General features: G+C 40.3%; 1 protein-coding gene across 1 annotated transcript in view; it reads right to left on the bottom strand.

Annotated features, from left to right (window-relative positions):
* ncanb (neurocan b) overlaps positions 1-23,406 on the bottom strand; it is a 168,493-nt gene that overhangs the window by 56,403 nt on the left and 88,684 nt on the right. The window contains exon 10 of the mRNA XM_030082709.1: positions 5,750-5,866. Coding sequence (XP_029938569.1) covers positions 5,750-5,866 — 117 coding nt within the window. The remainder of the gene's footprint in view (positions 1-5,749; positions 5,867-23,406) is intronic.

Genomic DNA, 23,406 nt, shown 5'->3' with positions numbered 1-23,406 from the left:
ATTTAGACATGCTGTGATTTGTTGACCTCTGTTCTCAGATAGACAGAGATAGGTTAATGTGTTTCCCCCACAACAAACCACATTTGAACTGAACAGAAATAGCTGCTGTAGTCAAAAATGATTAAATTTCTTTCCTAGAATACACAAAGGCAAGTACTCAATTTAAATGGAAAAAACAGAGACACTACTCTAATTGAACCCATCAGACCTCATCAATCTGCTTATGTCTTCAGTCCAAATAACTAAAAATGTTGTACTCTATCTTCAAAACTCTGCCAGCCTATCCTAGAGCTGTCTGAACTCGGTTGTATCTTCATCAGAAGATTAGGTCCGTTCAAGTGCCACCAAAATAAAGAAGGTTCAAACTTTGCGAGAGTTCCTCTGATGTCTCATCAGTGCTGACTCAATGTCTAAATTGAACAAACTTGATCTGCTGATGACGTGTGATACAACCTGAATGCTCCAAACGAATGATGCTGATTTGACTTTTTTTTTTTGTCAACCAGGATTTCAGGGTCATAACTAAACTGTCAATCTTCAAAGATAAAATGTTGAAAAATGGAAGCTGGCACTGTTCTTCTTTTCTGTGATGAATGTCGGCACAGTGTTTTTTCATTGTGGATATTTTGATTTGGCATATCACATACAAGAGTGAATTCAAGATTAATTGCACAAAACTACACAAATGTCGGTGTTCAGGAGGACACAAACCAAGATCCAGGACATAAATATGCATGTGTAAGGTGAATCTGCATTAGTACTTTATTCTATTTTATAAATATGGTGCATGTGTACAGGCTTTATTTTCGCACCTCTCGTTAGTCATTGACGAATATAAAGAGATTTATTTTTAACCTGATGATATGCTTATCACACCTTTCAATGAAATGGGAAGAGCAGTATCGTATCACATTAGGGGAAAAAAAAGCCCCTACAGCTCCACAGCAGCTGTCACAGCCACTACATATGGCTGTGGCTTATTATGGGAACTGTGCTGTTAATTGAAAACATTTATAGCACTCACATCGGCTTCATGGACTTCATTCCTTACAGTTAATGAAAAAGTGAAAAAAAAAAAGAAATCATTAGCACACCAAAACAATGTTATAACTGACATTTCACAAGTAGTAACATAATTAGTGATGCTGTCTGGAAGCTACATGTCTCTGCTCATGTTTAATTGGCAATTTATCACAGGAGTCACAGCAGACTAAACAAAACTGAAGCCGTGCTTTTGCATGTATTGAGGACATGCCACTGTTCACTTTCCTCTTCATCCTACCAGAACAATGTTTCCAGGGAAGTTCATGTCTTTGAAGGTGTCAGCTCGGTAAGTCAGCTTTAGAAACATAAGTGATGCTCTCAATGTCAGCTGTGACTTTGCAACAGTGAGCCAGTGTGTGCATTGCCAAGACCTTCAAACTGAAGCCTCCATTCATCTTCTGCACCAGCTTTATCTCGCCTGGACTTATATGGGCTGGAGCCCATTCCCAGGCAATCTGTCCACCCCGGACAGGTTGAATGAACACAAAGAGAAACATTATCACTCATGCACATAATTTGGAGTCACTAATTAGCCCAACAAGCATGTCCGAGTCGGAGTGTAAGGATAAAACTCATGCAAGAGTGCAAGTAGGTGGAGTGAAAAGCCAATTCAATACATAGATTCGGCAGGCTCAAACAAAGGATTTTGTTGGCGTGAGGCAACAATGCTAACCGCTGTTTCACCGTCCTTTGTGTAAGTTAAGCTTAACCTTTGTTTTAAGCACAATTTTTATTTCTACTTGCCTTTCTTACCGTGTCGTGCTGAGAGTTCCCCGAAGCTCCCTGCGACTTCTTTATTTTCATGTTTCTCCAGGGGAACATGGACAAACATGCCAGCTGATTCTGTTACACATAGTTTACATATGTCAACGCTTTTCATTCCACTGAGTAGTAGACATTATGTTGCATGTACTTCATATTGCCTGAATTCTCAAGGTGCATCTTGATTCAGATTGGTAACTTTATAGGCAAACATTTTAAATAAAATGTGCTTTTCATGTTTGTGGCAATGATAACATTACAATTTCTCTGTGTGAGTTGGGTGACCATTGCATTTAAACACAGATTAGTAACACTGGATTTATTAGCTTTCTTGGTCTATTTTCTTGCATATCAGTGGTTGTAACAAGGTTGCAGATGTTATTTTACCTCATCAATCTGTTGAGGTTACCTGAAGGTATATAGTAAATTTCTGTTATATCTTCACATATTTCCATGTACTCAACTGAACTACATGCATCTGTATCAGGGCCAAATCACACAAGATAATAGGAAACGTCTATGTTGGAAAGAATGTGAACCATCTTCAAATGTTTTTTTTTTTTTTTTTTTAACTCAGTGTAAATTTGCTGAACCATATAGTGATATATTCTATTTTAAATTCATGCATGTGCATACCTGCTTTTATTTGTCCAGACTGAAAGACGGATTAGAAGCATTAGGAATGAAATATTGGGCTTTTTCTTGTTTGGACATAATCAACGAAATACAAATCCCATGAGAATGTTTCTTTCTCTTCTTTGTTTTGGCTACACTTTATTCCCTCATATCTGAAAACAAACGTTCAGTCCACGAAAAGGGTAAGGGGAAATATAATTCATTGTTATATCTCAACACATGGCCGTCAAACTGACAGGCTGTGGAGTGCCTCATTAATCACTTCGTCCGCTGCAGGATCCAGAATTTACCCACCGGCCCCGATGATCAATGGGATACTACCGCCTGCAGTTTAAGTTTTAGTGTTAGCGCGACACATTTCTGCACAGGTGTTCTCATTGACAGCTGGGAATGAGCTTAAGTGACTTCAGGAATACAGATAAGGTTAGACTTTTTTTTTTTAAAGAGCCAATGAAATGAAAAACACATTTTTTTTTTTTATCTTGAGTCAATGGGCCACTTGTTCATTTATCTCCCAATCTGTGTCAAACTATTGTTATAAAATATACAACTGGTGTGTTTTAAAACACAATACAGCAAAATTTTCAGTTCCTTAGAAAAAGCATCAAATGTTGTATGAAACATCCTGCAAATATCCACTAATTCAGTTGCTATTCGAGTTGTCCGTCTACACCAACAGCAGTACCAGCGACAGAAACCATCGGAGACCACTGGACCGCATAAGATAAACCGAGGAGGACTGAACACTCTGTCAAACTTGGAATGCAATTAGTTTGTTTGTTAGTTTGTTTGTTTTTATTTCATTCAGTTGTAAAATAAAAAGGTTCCATGTAAATACTTTCACCAACCAGGAATGAAAGGGAGCAGAAAGAAGACAAGTCTTATTATATCTGCCCCTTATCCCCAGAAAACAACACACACACACTTATAATACAATAAAATAAAATAACTGCTGGCCAACACAGACAGTGACATAACATTAATTCTTCGATTACAATTAACTTAATGCTTTTCACAACAACAACAAAAAAAAAGGAAATCAAATATAACTAGAATATTTCATTATATTTCTTTAACATACTGGATTTAATTAATCTTTTAAATGTGCTGCTTGATTTAGATTCTTTGATTTCTTTCTCCAGATTGTTCCATAAACTGATTCCTTTTACAGATACACAACGTTCCATCATTTTAGTCCTAAACCTTGGTTTGTTTGAAATGTTTCCACTGGAAATATGCAGATATATGGGAATTAAAGATGACTGTGACATTGTTCATATGCTATTTAACTATAACATGTGCGTTTTTTTTTTTCAAATCCTGCATCCATAATTCTCAAACTGTGGTGCATGTACCACCAGTAGCATGTCAGTTACTTCCAGTGGTATGTGGGGGCAAGTCCTAAATATGATTTTCTAATCGATTTATTTTCATAGTGGCTTATTGGCCACCCCCGTCTGCGTTAAAAACAATTAACCAGAAGAGGGGTCTTATCAAGCCGGTCCTGCCAAATCTCCCTCCTCATATCTCTCTGAGGCTTCATGTGGTCAGGTCGCCGTTTCCAAAATAATTTCTGAATCAGAAGGAAAACAATGTTTTTAATAAGCTGCTGTAAATGGTGAGGAAAACATGAGCTACAGATGTGAAATGGAACACAGTTAATGGTAGCAAAGTGCAATCTGCTGAAATTGTGGTCAAGCATTTGCTGTTCCAAACAATTAACCTTTTTGCCTTTAGCTCTAATTAACATTGAAAACATCAGATATGCAGCTGTTTAACTTCTAATCAACATGACAACACTTAAATAACACTTGGAAAAAGCAACACTAATAAGAGAAGAAGGCCCAACTGCTGAGATATAAGTGAGAAAGAGCCACTGACGAATATTTAGTACCGTATCTTTTTGTTTTTCTTTTTCTTTCAAACATTCAGCATTCAAGCTTTTTATTTTAGTCAGTTACCCAACATAATCACTACAAAACCTTCATGTGTGAGTAACACAAGCATTGATGTATTTGTCACAAATTATTGACCCAACAGCAGATTGGTAATTGATCCCAATATAAACAAACCTAAATGCTGCATATTATCTGCTTAAGGGCTCAAGCAAAAGCCTAAGCAAGATCTATTGATGATCGCAGCCAGGACAATACGCCTACTTAGACCCTTGACACCTGATCCGTGACCCTTTTCTGTAAATAATGACCTTTTAACCCACAGCTCACTCAATTTGCATATGCGAACATGAAAAGAACACAAAGGTCGAGAAAAAGGAACCCATGGTAAAATCTGGACTAACCACAAATTGACCGGCTCTGCAATATCAACTCTGCAGAATAAGGCAAATAGAAGACCAAATTATTTAAGTCAACAGTGTGGGACTACTAGTGTCTTCAATAGTCGTATTACCCCACATTGCAAGTCAAGTGCAATCCAATATTTACTGTGATTCAGCCCGCAAGCATTTGTCCAGCCACTTGCAGCATCAGACAAAACTTCTCTATCAGTTGTTGAGTTCAAGCTCAGTCGAAACTTTGTTGTTGAAATCCTTCACTCTTCCTCAACACCTGAAAAGTTACTTTTATTTCCGTCAACATCTGCTTCTTCTTCCTTTTATTTTCCAGCGTGCACTCCTGCTGTTGCACTTTAATCAGCCGCTCCACCCCTCACTGAGCTCCCAACTCCTCTGTGGCCCATGTGTCCTTGTGTGTATCTGTCACCCCCACATTGGCTCGTACACCTAAATCACTGCGCCTCCATTTTCTGACAACCGCATTCTCCCATCACACAGCTGAGTGGAAAGATGAGCTGCATGCTGCTCTCTGGGCGGAAGGGTGACAACACACACACACACACACACACACACACACACACACACACACACACACACACACACACACACACACACACACACACACACACGCACGTAATTGCACACATAGTTGAGCATTTATAGTCCACCTTCAACAGCCTCTTGCATAAAGGGCTGACTTGCAGCATATGGATATTCCCTGTTGACTTTAAAACAGAAAGCTTGATCCAAAACTACTGGACCTGACAGCAAAAGCAGGCAGGGCAGACTGGATCCAGAGTCCATCAAAAACTTCAGGGAACAAAGTCCAGAGAGGGATGTCTTAAGTTTTCAAGCTGCACATCAGAATGCAAACTGCTAAATGTCAATATGGCATATGCCGGTCTCTGCCTTCCCCTCATCCACAGTGACACAGCATTGTCTGCAGCAGCTGACCTCTGCAGGGCCCCTCACACACACACACCCACACACACACACGACCTGGCAGTGACTCACCGATCTCGCAGCTCTCTCCAGAGAAGCCCTGAGGACAGTAGCAACTGTAGCCATCGCCTTCCTGCAGGCAGCTCCCACCGTGGAGACAGGGGTTGGTCTGGCATGGATTATTTTCCACTGTAAAAGGACAGTGGGTGACAGAGAGGGAGAGGCAGTTAACTGAATTTACTTTCTGGAAACATACCATCAAACCAGCATTTTGAGAGTTGACGAACTATGACAGGTGATGAGCCAGCATTATGTTCCCGTTATTATCCCACACAGAGATCATCCTCTCGCCGCTTCCCTGTCAGAGAGGTTGGAAGAGTGTGCAGATCCATCCTTGTCTCCATGACTTTCTACAAGGTGACGGATCGGCTGTTGTTGCGTCTGTCTTGTCCCTATTTATCATGATTGATGGTAAACAGGGGCATGCCAGGCGAAGGACAATATGCTGAGTCGAGGGTCCTACTGATGAGCCAAGGTCCTCATAAATTAGCCGATCATCACCCAGTCTGGCAGACTGGTGCAGGAACCTTTTTTATTTTTTTATTTTTTTCTGGGCCACATTCCTGCCTCATGGAGATGGTTATAAACACCATGTGCGCTGCAGGGCAATAACTCTGCGGCTCGTCGTGGGAGACGTTTTGGCGAAAAAAATGTGGGGGACTGAGGAGATTAAATCGTAATTATTGCTCTTATATTTTAAGATTGGATGAGAATGGGAGGGAGAAGATTTGACAAGGGTGGTTAGAGCACAGAGTGATTGTCAGACTTTTCCTATCGTGTGTGCAAAAAATGGACTGGCTAGATTAAGGTCTGGGGAACTGGCTAGATTAAGTGTCTTTTTATTATCCAATCCTGATAGAATTGCAGGCCCTGACACAATCTGTCAGGCCATCTAACACACTGCATGTTTTCCATAATAACACGCAGACTCTCTTAATGATGTATGAGCAGAGAGATGCTGTGGAGCACACACAGTGCAGCTCCCCCTCAAGCATGGAAATACTGTCACACGTGTGTGTATCTGTGAGCCAGGGTCTTTATGCTTATGCGTAAGTCTGGAAGCGTGTGTGTGTGTGTGTGTGTGTGTGTGTGTGTGTGTGTGTGTGTGTGTGTGTGTGTGTGTGTGTGTGTGTGTGTGTGTGTGTGTGTGTGTGTATTCTGGCTGTTTGTGTGACCCTGACTCATTGCATGCTAGTTTGAAATAACGTGGGTGTCTGTTCAATTTCCTATGAAACCGCGCCACAGACTCCCACAGCTGCAGCGAGGACGCTGTTAATGCGCCGGACAGGGCTGATGATGGAAAAATTTCCTTTGAAAATGCATAAAAGTGATTCACTGAATGACAGAAATCATTAGAGATGGGCTCATTTTTTAATAGAGCAGCCAAGAAGAAGAAGAAGAAGAAGAAGAAAAAAACACTGAGCGTGTTTGGAAAACACACACTCTTTAAGGTTAATGATGTACTGATGCGGGTGATAAACTCTGATGTTACTGAGTTGTCTATAACACATGGAAAAAAAATATAGGTCAGTGCAAACGTGAAGGAACAACAGACCCAGGAATGATTTGTGCTTCAGCCTTTCTGTGGGGAATCTGCGTGCTCTGCCTGTCCGTCCACAGGAAACTTCTGGTCATTCCAGCATGTTATCATTATAAAAAATAATTAGTCAGTCACAGCTACTAACTCTAAAATGCCCTTTGGCCATGCTGAAGAAAACTCGAGCTTCACTAAATGTTGCTTGGGTGATCTGACAGTGCACTTTCCAGCCTACAGTAAAATAAAGCAGGTATTGATTATGACTGGATTGAAGTCGATGCATTGAAGAAAAATCAGAAAATGCATCAGAAAGAATATCGAGTCAGCTCATACCAATACACTATGTCAAATTAAAGTTCGTAAAAGAAAGAAGCGATACCAGAGTGCATGTAACACACTTGATAACTGTAGTTTGACAGAGATCCATCCATCCATTCTTACCCATCCACAACACAATCTAACTCCAGGTTATATAAAAAGCTGAGCCTCATAGGGACGGTCTCGAAACCAAAATACACTGAGTGTTTATTATTTATAGTTTACTGTTACGGTTTAGGTTTGTTTTCTTATCCCTCTGGGGTACAAAAGTAAGTTTTCCAGTCATCATGAAAAATGTAAACCTTTATTTCCTAACATGAGCGTTCAACTGACGTGAGCTCTTTGTCTTGTTTTAGGAGAAAGTTACTGAACAGTTGGTGCTTAAACACTTGCAAGTTTTGGAAGATCTGAAGGTTGTCATTATAATCAAGTGCAAACTGGTAATTTCACTGAATAAATTAAATACTGGCGTATCAATGATGAGGCTCTACAGTCTTTTCACATTGATGTCGTTTCTTTTTGAAGGCCTTTGGTAAAAGGCGAGAGTGGAGAGCGTTTTATATTCTCTCTGTACAATTTTCAAAGATGTGTTCAAAATTTTGACTAAATATTAAAAAAGAAATTGTTTGGGAAATTTTCTCAAAATTGATATGATGCAGAATATGACACTGTGTTAACATGCAGAGAAAGAATCCAGGTTTGATACCAGGTTTAATGACAATGTTCAATTGGCAATAAGCCTGCGATGCATGATGCTCTCTCTCCAATGGGAGCAACTTTTGGTGTTTATTGTATTTCCCAAAAGCTTTTACATATAGACAGATGAAATGGGGATTGAACTGACAACTTTGGGATGAGAAGGTGCGCATACTGTATGTGTGACACATTGTGTGATGAAAAGTCACCTGGGAAATGTAAATGGATTAGCTGAGCCAAGTAGTGCTGAAGTTAATATTGACTGATTTGTACGATAAATCATATCAAATAACTGGCTTATTTTCTTTTTTTTAAAATTCATGATGTTGTGAAATTGGTTAAAGAACTGACGTAGTCTACAAGAACAGAGAAATGTGCTTATCCTCCTAATTTGGCATTTTATATTCCATAAGAAAAACAAAGTGAAGTGCAGAACTCTTCAGATGAGATTATAAAAACAAGTGAATGCAGGTGGCATGTTCACTTTTCTGCATTGGCCTTGCTGACTTAAAATTTCAATCACACAATCGTTGTTGGGCACTACACAAGAAAAACAGGTGTGTGCGTGTGTGTGTGTGTGTGTGTGAGAGAGAGAGAGAGAGAGCGAGAGAGAGAGGGAGTGAGAGGGAGAGAAAGAGAGATTTCTGTGCCTGTGGGGTATGCATGCTTCAGAGGTTGAATTAAAACATAAAAGATCAATCTGATGTTTTCTCAAAGAGACTTTGTTCTCTAATTCTGAAAATTAGGGCTCTTTTCTAGCACTTTGCTTCTCGAGAAATATGTCTTTCTCTCTTTAGGCAAAACAACAAGGAAATATTTTAAACTCCTTGAAGTAATTCAGAGCATTTACGATGCTGTTACTCAATGTCAGAAGAAAAAAAAAAAGCATTCTCGTTGAGATAAAAACTAAAGGAAAGAAAAAGGAAATCATCACATTAATATCACTGAAATAGACATAATCTAAACCAATTCCTTCAAAATGTCAGCCTTGCCACATCCCAAACACTGGGGTAAAGATCAAACTGCTTGTGGGAAAACACAACAAAGAAAATTAACAACACTTTAAAAAACAAAAAAACAAGATATTTTTGTCTGTTTAAACCTATTTATGTTTATTTCTGCATGAACCTGTGGACCTACAGACTTCTACCAATGTAGGAATCAGCCTCAGTCACACTTCGGTGTAACATTTAAATAAGACATCCATGTATCTCGGCATACACTTTCAGTATTAAATATCCGTCCTGCATGAATCATAGCCCGGGCAGCCATGTGTCTGCTGCAGTGGAAAAGGCAGCGAAGCACGCAGCGTATCTGACAGCTGGGGAGCGCGGGCCATTGACTAGGCTCAGCGAGGACGGCTTCAGGAGCCGAAAGGTGATCTTCTCATGACGATTACCCCAGTCAGTCACACCACAGAGGGCAACACTGCAACTCTGGTTTATGCATTAATGCTGCTCATGGTGCCTCTTTTCCATGGTGAAAATCGGGAGTGACACATCTTCAAAGGTAATCCATAAGCTCCTCAGGATTTAAGTCAACAGCTGATAGGAAAAACTAGAGCAATGCTTGAGCCTGCATCTTTATTCATGTGGGCCTGCCCACACAGATAACATAAAATGAATTGACATAAAATCACTGTTCTCTCACTGCTCCAATTTTGTCTGAAAAAAAGAAAAGAAAACAATATGCTGATAAAATTTTTGCTCCACCAAAACCACCTCATCACAGAGATAACAGCGGCTTTTCTTCAGCTCGGCCATCAGAAAGCTGAGCAGTAGAAGGACATTGATCTAATCTGCAGATAATTAGTAACGAGTTATTACACACAAATGAGTCCACCTTTACCATCTGTCCACAAACACTGGCCTCCAGACTCTGTGGTTTGATCATAGGTATGGATTGACTGACGACAACTAAAGCTCACTCCAAATAAATGTTTTGCATGAAAGGATAAACACACAAGGAGAAGAGTCACAATACTCAGTGTGACTGGTTCAGTGCTAAAGCATTCAAATCAGAGAACTGGCTTCCTTTGATGATATTTTGCTCCAAATTTGTAATGATTGTGGAAATCTGTGCATGCATCTGGTTTTACTGTAGTAGCGGAAAGAGGCGGATACAAATAAAACTTTGGCATAAAGAAGCACGAGTATGGGAAATAAGATGGACCGAATGAGAGCAACTAAAAGAGAAATACCAGCTTAGGAAGGACAGAAAGTCACGAAGGGAGCTATCATACATTTCTTTCTCTCTTAATGCTGGCTGCTTGCTCATGATTAATTACACACTGGTCTTAAAATAGGTCACTTCCTCTATCCCAACAGTGCATCTTTCTCTTCCTGTCTTTCACATAGTAGACAGAAGGAGAAGGCGAGTTTAAAAAACACACACGCCAAGAAGAAAGCAAGCAAGAAAGAAAAAAAGACTCCTCACAGATTTGTATGGTACACCTGAGAAGAAGCAATGGAAAAGAGACAGTTTAAGCCCTGCAGGATTTCAGCTTTCAGGGTTAAAGTCTGCAATGAGGCACAAATTCATGTCATTCAAGGTATAATGTGTAATCTTCTTTCGAGACTCATATTGCAACACATCCTCCATCCTGAGCAGAGTTTTATAAGAAGTTGTACATTCTGCTGTGTGACATTTTACTGCTCTGTGGGGTCATCTTATGTTTTTTTAAGCCTCTCTGGAGTGAGATTATCTCAGTGTTGTGGCATATTTGGGAAGCAACTCCTCGAAGTCAGCTCCCACATGCACCCAGGATTTAGACTGGACCATTAAGGAGGACTGTGTTAGAGGAAATGTCTTGCTTCCCATGAAGTCTGAAGCTGAGTGGTTAGCAAATTCAACCGAATGAAAGCCTGCAGAAAAGGTTGTGCTGACAGAAACACTGAACTCCGCATGAATAAACGTGTGACACACCCCCACGCACAGCAAAATTGCACACATACGCACTTGCATTTACTGTATATACACCTGCTTATCGCCCGCCGTGTGGCAGTGCTTAGACTCACTGAACCTTGTAATAGCTTTGCTGAGACAGAGATCATGCCTCAGCCTGTTCAAGTGTTCCCCCTCTATGAGTGCGATAAGCCATCACCTGAGCCCAGCAAGAGCTGCCCCGTTAAAATTTAATGCTAGAGTACATCGCTAAAAGGTACTGAACCACGTAGAACAGTTAGAGTTGTATGAATGGCAGCACTAAACTGCCAAGTATGAGCTTAAATACAGATGTTGTTGTCATGATGGTCATGGCTCCACGAGCCCAAGGTGTGAAATATTCATCGTGTTGCTTGTATGATGACTACAGTGAACATTCATGCTTTTTTTATGCATTATGTAACAATCATGGTGACTCTGCCAATGAGTACAGATCAACCATAGAAGATCAATATTCTGAGAAACAACATAATTTGCTGGTTATGGTAATGAATGCCAGTGCAGTGATGAATTCAAGTGCATTGCATTTGTTGCATTAGCAACTTGTCAAAGTATATGACGATATTCTGGATCCACAGAAGCACTGACTCAAGATAAGTTAAACAAGCAGATAAATGACGGAGAAGACGATGGAAGTGTGTTCACATTTGAGGTTCTCTTATTCTAAATAAAGTTGGGAGAAAAAAGATCAAAGTTCAGAGGAGGGACTGGTTTGCCTATAGGTCAAAAAGGCATTTCCAACATTTGATCAAAAGATACATACAAAGCAAAAGCCTATCTTGAGCACTGGCATGATATTTTTGATGCAGGTTCCACAACAACATCGTGAACTGTGCTGAATGCAACACAATGCTTGTTGGATCATAGTAGCTTATAGAATGCATGTATGACTTAAAGCAGCAGCAGGTATTCATTCAAAAATGCTAATTGTTTCTAAATATGATACTTCTGAAGAGTGTTTTTGTTTTTTGCTTTGCCTACAAACTTTCACTGCACTTTGGTCAAACCGCTTCAGAGTACATTTCAAAAGTGTGCAGCTGTCAGCGTTCAACACACCTTGAATCTATGTTATCAACATAAACAGAACATGATCATGATGTGAAAGTTATTATCTTATACTTGTTTTGCTGTTTTTTTTTTTTTTTTTTTTTTTTTAATTCAGCTACAATCATCAGATAGTCATGCTTTGCCCGCTGGCTGACACATTACTAACAACCATGTGTTTCTGCCTCCTCAGATGTGGCATTAAAATTCCCAGAAGACTGTCTATTTCTCTCAGGGGTATTCTCAATATTTTGGGGGTGCACAGTGGTGGACAAGCTGTCATGCATGACAACAAATCAGCAACAGCTATCCTTGCGGAGCATCTGTTGTATCTTCTTTCTCATTACTCACTTAGGCCATACAGGGTTGTGATGGCAATACAGAAAGCGGAGAAGCCCAGGGAGCCCGAGTCTGCAACTCCCACTGCTTATCATGAGATAGCCCAGAGCTGTTATCAGGGCTACTAAGAGATAGATGACTTCCAGCATCACGTGGACTGACCTCGGGGAATGATCCTGACAGAGGGTGTCCTCATCAAATGCCTGAAGAGTCTGAATTGGTTCCTCCAGATGAAGAAAAAGTTCCTGATCCCATGATCCCTCTTGTCACCATTTCTCAGAAAGACTTAGAAACACTGAACATTCTACGCCTCACGATGGAGCTTTAGGATATGCGTGCTACAGAGAAGCTCTCCACTTCTTTCAGGAGATTGAAACATAATCTGTACACAAAATTTGCAATTCTTTTTTGACAGATGTGAAGGAGGAGAAAAGGATCACTGCTGGATGATAATGAATCCACAGAGTAGAAATGAGTTGGCACAAATGTATTCAAATCTTTTACTGCAAGTTTGTTGCCACTACAAATCTTGCACCTGCAAAACATTTAGCTTTTTTTGCATGATTTATTAGTAATCCTCTTGATATATCTGCTTAAATGTTCTTTCATCAGCGTTTCACCTTCAATAATGTGTCAAAATGCAGGCTTTGAACACCGTCAGAAGTGATCAAGTCAGTTGTGGATAAAGTTTTGGATATTTAAAACAGATTTCATGCATAAGGATGCAACGCCATCGGTTTCTTTTGAGAAACTAGTTCTGAACTTTAAAACAACAACAACAACAACAACAACAAACGAACAAACCATTAAATACATCACAGAAGTGATGATGGATGAAGTGAGAAACCCAACAAGGCTCCAATACTGGCGCTGAAACCTGAATGATGCTGACTTTAACTCATCTCTTTAACCTCCCTTAACTTTAATCACAGAAAAAAACGCAGTGTTACAAATAAACATAATAATGGCCAAAACTATCAAACTAATGACAAACAGTTTAGAAACTGAAATTGGCCTCTAATTGATCTACAAAGAAAATTACAGCAAACTGAACTTTATCTTCAACTGGGCTGAGCCACGCTGGTAATTAGCTGCTCTGGATAATCTTCATGACCTGCATGACTTCAAATTTCCTCCTCTCCCTTGACAAAATGGACAGAGGCCGGCAGACTCACAGGGTCAGGATATTATCCACGTATCAGTGTCCCCCAGACAGGCAAGTCACTCACAGCAGATGAGCTACAATTACTGCCCGACAAGCTGAATACACACCAGGGAAATATGAAACCTATTTCTGCTGAAATATAGATAACGCTTCTCTCCAGCAGAGAGATGCAGACCCCAGCGCAGTCTCAGATTACTTCAAAGTGATTGATTTACAGAGGTGAGTTACGTGAGGGCAAGAGGGTGAGAAAGAACAGAAGAAGAGATGGAACAAGACAGAGGTTAAGTTTACTCGTTGGTAGAGACGCTCTTGTCGGCCGATGATGTCTGTGCCCAGAAGTCAGACAATTTAATGTGTGCAGGAGTTTGCAGGGTGGAGTATTACATTAAATTTTTCAGCCCTGCAGTCTACAAGGTCATGCACAAAATGGGGAGGGTCGGCACACCTCACCTCCCTGAATCAAGCTTCCTGCTCTCCTTTTAGTCAGTTTAAAGGTGCACGGTATAAATCTGAGGGGTGACCACACGGCAGGAGAAAATGAGCAGCTGCAATTTTTTTTTTTTTTTTTTGTTCAGCTGTCATCTTTGAGCTTTAATAGGGTCCTCCACTGAAACAAATAGATCTTCAATGAAAAAAAGAGGCGAGTCTAATAAAATGTTGCTCAAGCTTGAGTCTGACTGAACAATGTCATTTTTTTAGAGAAAGCCTGATTAATTGAAACACATAAAGGTGATAGCCAGGGGGAAATGGGTCATTCTGCAAATTGAGTCTGACATAAATATTTTTTGTTGAGCTGCCTCACTAACAAGATGTTCAGTTTTTCATATCATGATTGATTGTTCTGTGAACACTGGTTGGTTGTCAATTTTTATACATAAAAACTCAAAATCCAGTCATGAAAAAGGTACCCTTTGTGTTATTGATCCATGGGGTCCATAGCTACACACTCTGTGACTATCGTGCTCGTCAGTTGATCAAAGGAGCTGATAAGCAACCAGGCAGGCGCAAACAGAAAGTTTGCAACAGACAATTCTAAAGTTTCTACGAGCTCAAAACCATCTCGACCACTTCCAAAGCTATAGGTGACACTCCTCGCACCTTTTGAGGATGTGCTGGTATGTTATACAGAAGGGTACACGAGAAGCAGGTGTGCTGATGTGATTATTGTTCTGAGTCTGAGCCGAGTGGCCTCTGAAGAACAAGGATTGATGAGCACCGCAGGGGAGGGACAGGCTATTTCTGTCGGTCTGACCACATGCAGAGCCTCTTCTCCAGCAGCAGAGACACACCTGTGTTTGTCTTGTTGAGAGAGTGCATGTTCAGGGGTGAAAGGGGTGGGAAAAAAACACCGGGTGGAGATGGTGGTCCGAATGTCAAACACTGAACTTTTCACCACTCCACATGTAATCCTTGTCAGTAATCCATTAATAATACTGTCAGTGATTAAACCCGCAACACCGGATTACTCAGATGACTAAGACCACCATACAGGTATATTAAACCTCCATTATTTATTTAAACAGTGCTGGAGTCAAGTTTACTTATCTGTCAATGATGTCGGGGAACACTGCAGGTGTATGTGACACAACAGTCCTCTTAGACAAGCTATGCCGAAGAAAGACTGCATAGTACCTTTGGGTAGAAATAATTCATCCATCCATCCATCCATGCATCCATCCATCCATCGTCTTTACAGCTGAGTTTGTATGGGGTCGATGTGACAGTATAGGGAGCGAAGAAGCCCAGACATCTCTGTCCCTCACACGTTCTTCCAGCTCTCCTGGGGGGACTCCAAGCGTCTGTCTGACCAAACCAGAGATATGATCTCTCCACCCACTCCTCCCAGCGCCTGGTAAACCTCTAAAGGGATTTGACCAGGGGGCATCCTCATCAGATGCCTGAACTACCTCAAACAGGCCCCTCTCTATGTGGAGGACTAGTCTCTGGACTTTGACTTTAATTTGTCCAAAAATTAATAATATTCTTTTAAAAAAGCACAGAATAACTTTACACCAAAGTCTTTAATTCTATTTCAAAGCTCAGAGCCACCAAGTATAAATTATAACTTACATTTCAGCTTGACTTCCTCTTAACAGCGTTGAGTGTTTTTTTTCTTTCCGCACAAGCAAACACATACCCACAGAGAAGCATGTTTACACACAAGCTATGAAAAAGCATGACACTACCGATTAGCTACAGCCCCAGAAGCCTGAGACAGCAGAAAGCAGCCGATGTGCACCTTGTGGACCGAACGTCACACCACATCAGCCAGCAGACGACCAGGGTGGAGCAACATGCCAACAATTCAATATAAACCAATTCTGCAGGCTTGTGCCGCGTGACTGACAAACAAATTGAGGGTCCATTGTTACAAGAGCGCCACTTGTAGCGTCTCCATTCGTCCTAAATAAATTGCATTATCTTGGGCTGTCAGAGTGGTGGGAAAATAATTCATCCTGGCTTATCATCACAAACACATTCAATCCACTTTGGTTTTTTTCATACACTTCTCTTCAGCATGCCTTTGCTCTTTTTTCCCCCCCCTGAACTTTATGAAATAAGAATGTTCAATCAGCCACACCCCAACCCACCCTCTTTAATTATCCATCAATATTACATACGCTTACTGGGAAAAGACAGACACACTAACTGTCAGGGATGCACATGCTATGAATTATTCATACTGTGACTTCAAGAACTCACACTGTTACACATCAAATGATGCCACAACTCCATGATTGTGCCTGTCTGCATGACTATAGGCTGATACACTACACTCACATTGAACACAGATGCATGTGCTTTTTCAGATTTTGAAGGACTTTAAGTATTTTCAGTGAAACTGATTTCACATTTTGGTGGATAAAGTGTTTCATCAAACACAGAGGCTGAATTCTATGCTGTTGTGTGGACTGGTATGTTGATTGACCTTGAAATCCCAGCGCTCCTCTGGTGCTTTTGTGTCCTGGGAGCATATGTGACTGGGCATAAGTGGAAAAGACTTCAACATGAGCCAGGCAGCTGAGTAAGAAGCTGGAACTTGTACCTAGAGTTGCTTGATTTATGTAGTAACAACATGCCGTAGACAATTTGGAAACCTGCAAATATTTCAGCACTAATGTAATCCTGTTAGGACGTTGTTCAAGGAATCTGTTGGAGCCAATTATCCCAGTTTGGGAGTCCGAGCCTCAACTGTTTCATCAGACGAATTGCTGCAGTTGGCTTATAGCTCCATATTTTTTCTAATAGTGTATTTTTAGCTTTTTGTAAGTTCAGAGCATCTTCGCCCTTCATCATGAATTTTCTCAATCTGAGAAATTGAATTACATTGTTGTGGGCCCAATAATACGAAGTTACAAGAACTTTTTTTTTTTTTTGAAAAGGGAAATGCATTATAAATCACAATCATGTTTTTTTTTTCAGCATTGCTCAGAAATGAACAGAATATCAGTATATTAGAATATTATATCAAAAGAGTAACAAAACAATATTAAGTAAGTATATATTGATGTGTCCAAGATAAACAGTTCAGAAATATGGAACGAGGAAGGCTTTGGTGCACATGCTGCTGACCAGGACATCATGGAGTGGGTGAGAGACTTTGTTCAGGATGGACTTTAGTTTGGACCGGATCCTCTTTTCTGAGACCACTTGAGTCCATTCCCACCCTCACCATGTCACTGGCCTTTTATGAGCACATTTCTAAAGACAGAGTGGGTCAGGGACAGTGACAAAAATAGTCTGAGATTGAGCAATCCCTCAGCATACATCCTCTCCATCCATACTCATAAAATAGACAAGATTCCTTTGTAAACGGATACCAGTCAGCCACATTCTGAACAAAAACTGCGACAAAGACTGCTTTCCTCAAGGATCTAAGCAACAAGAGTTTAATCAAGTTGAATCCAGTACAGACAAAGCCGTTGTCAATTATGAGAAGAGGTTATTAACTTATCATTGACTTCTTCAAAACCACTGAAAATCATTGCGATGCTGTGTGCTGCTGTTGTTTATTTGTGGAAGCAGTTTGACTGCATAAAACATCAACATAAACTACATTCAATAGGCTGAAAAGTTGTGGCATTTGGAGCTGGATCTGCTGGTGGCCGTGTCAGAGAGAGTCCAAGTGACATCGAATATTGGACAATGCATCCCACAATGTGCCGAGGCAGCACAGGAGTGTATTCAGTTCAAGGTTCGTTCTACCCAGATGCACTGAACAGTGTCACAGGAAGTCAGTCTTGCCTGGGGCCATCAAACCTCTACAGAAGGAAGCTGGGGTGTCCCAAGGCTGGTCCTTGGACTTTCACGTCTGTCAACAGCTTCATATCCCAAAACTTATTCATTATTTACATTTTCAAGTGTTCAAAGTGACTAATGCAGGAATATTATTGCACAATTTCAGCCATGCATCAGTGCAGTTCATATTTGCAATATAATTCAATAACTGTACTTATTGTACATGTACATATCAAATTCCTAATTTTTAAAATTACAATTGTTCTGACATATTTTAGCATGATGCACATTTGTTATATTCATAATATAGCCTAGCTGTAATCTGACACATGAGCAGCTGCAACATTACATCTCTAAAAGATCAATAAAATGAAATACCACAGATTCAGATTCAAAGAGAAACTTTAATGTGATTAGCATACAACAGACCATGGTGTTATCTGTAGTTATGTGTCCACCATTATGTGTAAACACAACAAATGACTTTCTCTTCATGTAGTTAAATCCTCAAAGCCATCTGGAGGAGGCAGGGCACATGTTGCATAAGGCACATGTGCTCATGTTTGATCAGCACTAAGACAGTTAACTGAAGTGTCAACATGCGCAAACAATCACTTTGGTTACTTTGACAATAATACAGTGGACAAATAATACCAACCTGCTGTGCAACAATCACACAATCACCACATTAGTTGGATGCAACCCTTTACATAGCTCACACACAGTGTCTATACTCTCTGTGAAGAGTGACTGTAAAATGAAGGTTGAATCACACAACCATGAACTAAGTACAGCTTGGAAATGACAGACAGTTGCAAAACTTTCTGTGTATCTGCCAGTGCTGCAAATTAAAAGCAAAAAAAGGACATTTCCCGAAGGCAACACATTTGATCTGCTGTGTATTTATGTGTCCACAGTCTGAAGCCCACACTTGGAAAATATCCTATATCATATATTCCTGCATGGAGAAGCTTATTGATGCCCTTGTCTTGATGAAAATAGTGAGGTACGCCTCACTGTGATTGCCACATCTACTCAAAAAGGATGAGACAGAGGGCACTGTCGCTGAGGAGACGATGATTAATCCTCAACTCCTTCAATTTCGATTCAACTTCTGCCAAACTGTTGGCATGATTATCAAAATGACAATCAGCTTGGACGCACCTTCGCTGACCTTGAGAAGATGACCTAGCACTCCACTGCAGCAGAGCCCAAAACAAGACCGAAACATCACAAAAATCCTTGAGCACGAACACACAGACTACAGCATATTTTTATTCCACTGTGGCTTGATAAGGGGAAAACCTGATATACCTAAAGAAAAACCCGTATGTGTGCACACAGGGAGAACATGCAAACTCCACGCAGAGTGACCTAACTCTAACTCACTAACTCAGTACCACTGCTGACATGACACACCACCACACGGATATTGTAGTTATTGTGTATGTAGTTCAGATGATACACAATGGCAATGGCAAAGGCAATGTCTTTGTTACTATTGTAAATGTCACCATACCAACATTCTGGTGTCCTGCAGGGTTCAGTATTGGGGTCTCTGAGATTCACCCTGAATGTCCTCTGACTAACCATTGAGTGAGTGTTCAAATTAAAAATTTTAATATTAAAACCTTTCTGCTGCTCCAGACTACAAAAATATAAAGACTATCATCTGATGCAGCACAATTGTCAGGAAAGAAAGAAAGCACACCTTAATGATATCCATGGAGAAATTATTTCTCTGCATTAAACACATCCTATTCATAATCACATCTGTTCTCAGAATTACTTTCAAATATAACAATGCAGGAATTTGAAGTAATTTTTTTGTTGGAGACACTGGTTTGTAACTTAGGCCTTAATAAATATAAAAAAAAACTGCCAAACACTTTAGCCTCTAAAACATAAATCTGCCATCTGCTATCATTTCTACAATCACCACAAATAACCATAATAGGGTATTTAAATCTTTCCTTTAACTTGTGTTCAGACACAAAATGTATTTTAAAGCCCTGATGCTTGCCCATAATTGATTAAGTGGGGCAGCACTCTTAGTTACCTTTCAGGAAGAAGTTCAATCAGATCACTCAAGAGAAATATGTTCATAAAAACCTACTGTCAAATAAAACACATTGCGGTGCAGCAGGTTTTCACTGCTACGCTTCTCAGACCACCTCACAACATCAAAAGTGTTTCAACTGGAGGTTCATGTTGACAGGTAAATTCAAACTACATTTTCATGCTGTTTGCTTGCAAATGTATTTTCTTTTTCTTTAAAATGTTCAAATACAAATTGATGTCTTAATTGTGCCTGTTATTTTGCATTGCTTCACTCTCAATGAATGCATATCCTTTTAAATACTGGCAGTAATTAATCTGGGGCTTTTTTCCCCTCTGCCCACTCACTCACTGTACCTCTCTGCAGGTGCAGTCTGGTTCTGTATGGGGTCGCTGTTCGTTCAAAGAGAGTTTTCACTTCGCACTGTGATCAAACTAGTTCAGGTGGAAATTAGGTGGGTTCATCTATTTATAGGGCTCGAGTCGGATATTCCGAATGGCACAAATGGATGGGTATGAGCTGTTTTTGAGTATATTTTGAAGTTCTTTTCACGTAAACTGAGACGATCTTGAAATTTTTTTATCACTATTAAGTAATGCATTGATGAGTTTGTGCAATAGCAGTGGCTGATGGTCTGGTGACAAGGTCATCGGGGTGTGTGTCCGTGAGTATGTTAACAACTACAGCTAGTTTCACACGATTCACATGACAGCAAGAAATAACTTCGTGCTCAGAGCACTCATGATCTGCATGTAGTCATTTAAACTAACAGAAACATGAATAATGTTTGCTTGGTAACATGAAGTGAGGACTTGTTCTAACAGCGAAACAGCAAACTGTTTGCCTGGATACATGTTTAAAACTCACAAAAGAATCTCATGTGCTCCTGTCAGAAGAAACTCTATGAAGACCTTGACTCAAAATATTGCTTAATATTGTACAACTGCAATTTGCAAACATGCCCTTGCTTCTTAAGGTTCACCAATTTGTACAATTTTCATCTTCATATCCACCAAGTGCATACATAAATACACCCCCGTGCCTTGAATACATGTCATTTTGCCCCATCTACAAATCCTATGCTGCTGGGACAGAACCGCGGGAGGGTCTGACATGCCCTACATGAGGAGACCTCCCTCATCCCTTCCACCCGCTGTGGGGAGGCTACTGCATGATGCGTTATGACTGACGCTGGGAGCCAAACACCCCTTGCTACTGCCGCGCTCTGCCTTCAGTACTGGGGAGAGCGAGAGAGAGTGAAGTAAGCCAGGGAATCTGGCAGCTTGAAAATCCCAGCTGTGTGCACTCATCCTCTCTGCTGCCACTCCTCTGTAGCTAAAAAACACCTCAATTTAAAATCATACATTTCACTATTAACCTTGATGACACTCGGCTCCATTTTTGACGGCATGTGCCTGCATGTGTGACTGGCTGATTTGCTGAAGGATACGCATGTATCCAACTGCAAATAGAGAATAAAAATGTGGGAGCAACATCTCAAGGATGCAGTCATTCAAATCTGGTTGGCTGTGCTGCAGGAATAATGGACACCCTATTTTCTATGTGTCCGGTGACCAGTTTCCCATCATAATAAAACTGCATCCAAAGCCTTCTCATTTTGAGGTAATAAAAGCAGTGAGAAAGCACTGTCAAAAAAGGTCACTGCTGCTAGTTTGTCTCTTTTCTTTGACCTCCAAAGGGTACGAGCCTGTTAGATACAGATAGAAAACTGAAATATCCTTTCAGCGCAAGGTAACTGATTCCTGTCGTTTAATCTGATGATTCCTGAATGCTCCTTTGTAATATTTACCACACCAACCAGCAAGGTTAGCCTTTTCCGCTCTGCACAGCCACACAATGAGTCCACACAGGGGATTATATTCTTTCTGACAGCACCCTGTCAGGCTCTCTGCCTCCATCCATCCCTCCCAACATATCCCAATTGGTGGCCTACAGAAGTGATGTTCTTTGTTTTATGAAACTCTACACACCCTCAGGGGCAGTAAGGCTGTACCTGACAATAAACACTCGCTGATAGTGATTCATTGGGGAGGAAATAAAAAAAGCAAAACAACCTTTCTGTGTGAATCACTGTCTGTGTTTTTAATGGCAGGACACATGGCTCAGCAGAGGTCTTCTCTTATCTGGTGTGGAGATGGCTAAATGAAAATGACTACAATAAAACAGGAGATGAAGACGCCTGTATGCTCCAACAAGCAGTCGATGGTTTCAGCTGCTGTGTGGCTAAATGTTTGACTTTATCCCTCATTGAAACGGATGGTTTGATTGTATCGTTTCCAAATAACCACAAAGAGCAAATGTTCCCCATATTTGGCCGGTGTGGGAATAGCCCTGATTCTCATAAACTTCCAGTCCAAACATGTTGAATTGTGAAAAGCTGAATGATAGAAAAGGACCACAAATTTTCTCACAACAGCTCTTTATGCATATGTGAGCATAAAGCTGTGTCATAACAAAACAAATACATGATTAAAAAACATATGTTGAGCCCGGGGAAACGGAAAACTCGAGCCCAGCATTCATTCTTACCGAAGTTAACAAAGCACTTTGGTCTACTTCACAGATGATCTTTAGAGAGCTGGGAGATGAGGAAATATTCATAAAAACAACAACAAAATGCTTTTTTATCAATTCTGCTGTGTGTCTGCGAGCAGGAACAGTCAAGAGATTCAGTCATTCATCTGCCATAATGGGAGCTCTGGGTCATACAATCTAAAAAATAAAATATTGCTGCTGGTGATGAGGCTCCTGGAGGCTGAATAATCACCAGGTTTTGTTGTGGCAGCAAAGATAATAAAGCATTTTTATGATGCAATAAAAAATGCCTGTTCAAGACAGCTTCTCTGGGCTTTTTTAGTTTCATTGCAGAATATTAAACCCAAAATTTTGATGGTGTGTTAGCTTTACAAACATAACTATTTGTTTCATTGGTTGTTGCATGTATAAATCAACACTTTCTATCCCCCCCTCAAATGTCAGCGAACACTGATAACTGATATTTTGCCTGCTGAGGAAGTTCCTCACTGAATTATTTAGTCGCTGCATGTTTTACTATAACAGTTTAAAACCAAAAACACTTTGCGAAACAGCAAATATTTGCACGTTTTATTACTTGCTGTAATATTAAAAGACCTCTCCAGGCACGGCACTTGACTCAAACCGCTGGGACTTGAACATCATGAACTATGCCTTAAGGGCTAAACGTGTGTCCATCAATATAACTTTATTCACAGATAAAGTGAACACAAAACAAGTCTCTGATGTTCAAATCCTGTATTTATATCATCTACCTTTTACATGCTGATTGT

The sequence above is a fragment of the Salarias fasciatus genome, chromosome 23 (genome assembly GCF_902148845.1).
Source record: "Salarias fasciatus chromosome 23, fSalaFa1.1, whole genome shotgun sequence".
Lineage (NCBI taxonomy): Eukaryota > Metazoa > Chordata > Actinopteri > Blenniiformes > Blenniidae > Salarias > Salarias fasciatus.
Note: the sequence above shows the minus strand (reverse complement) of the source record. Positions and strands in the feature narration are given on the sequence as shown.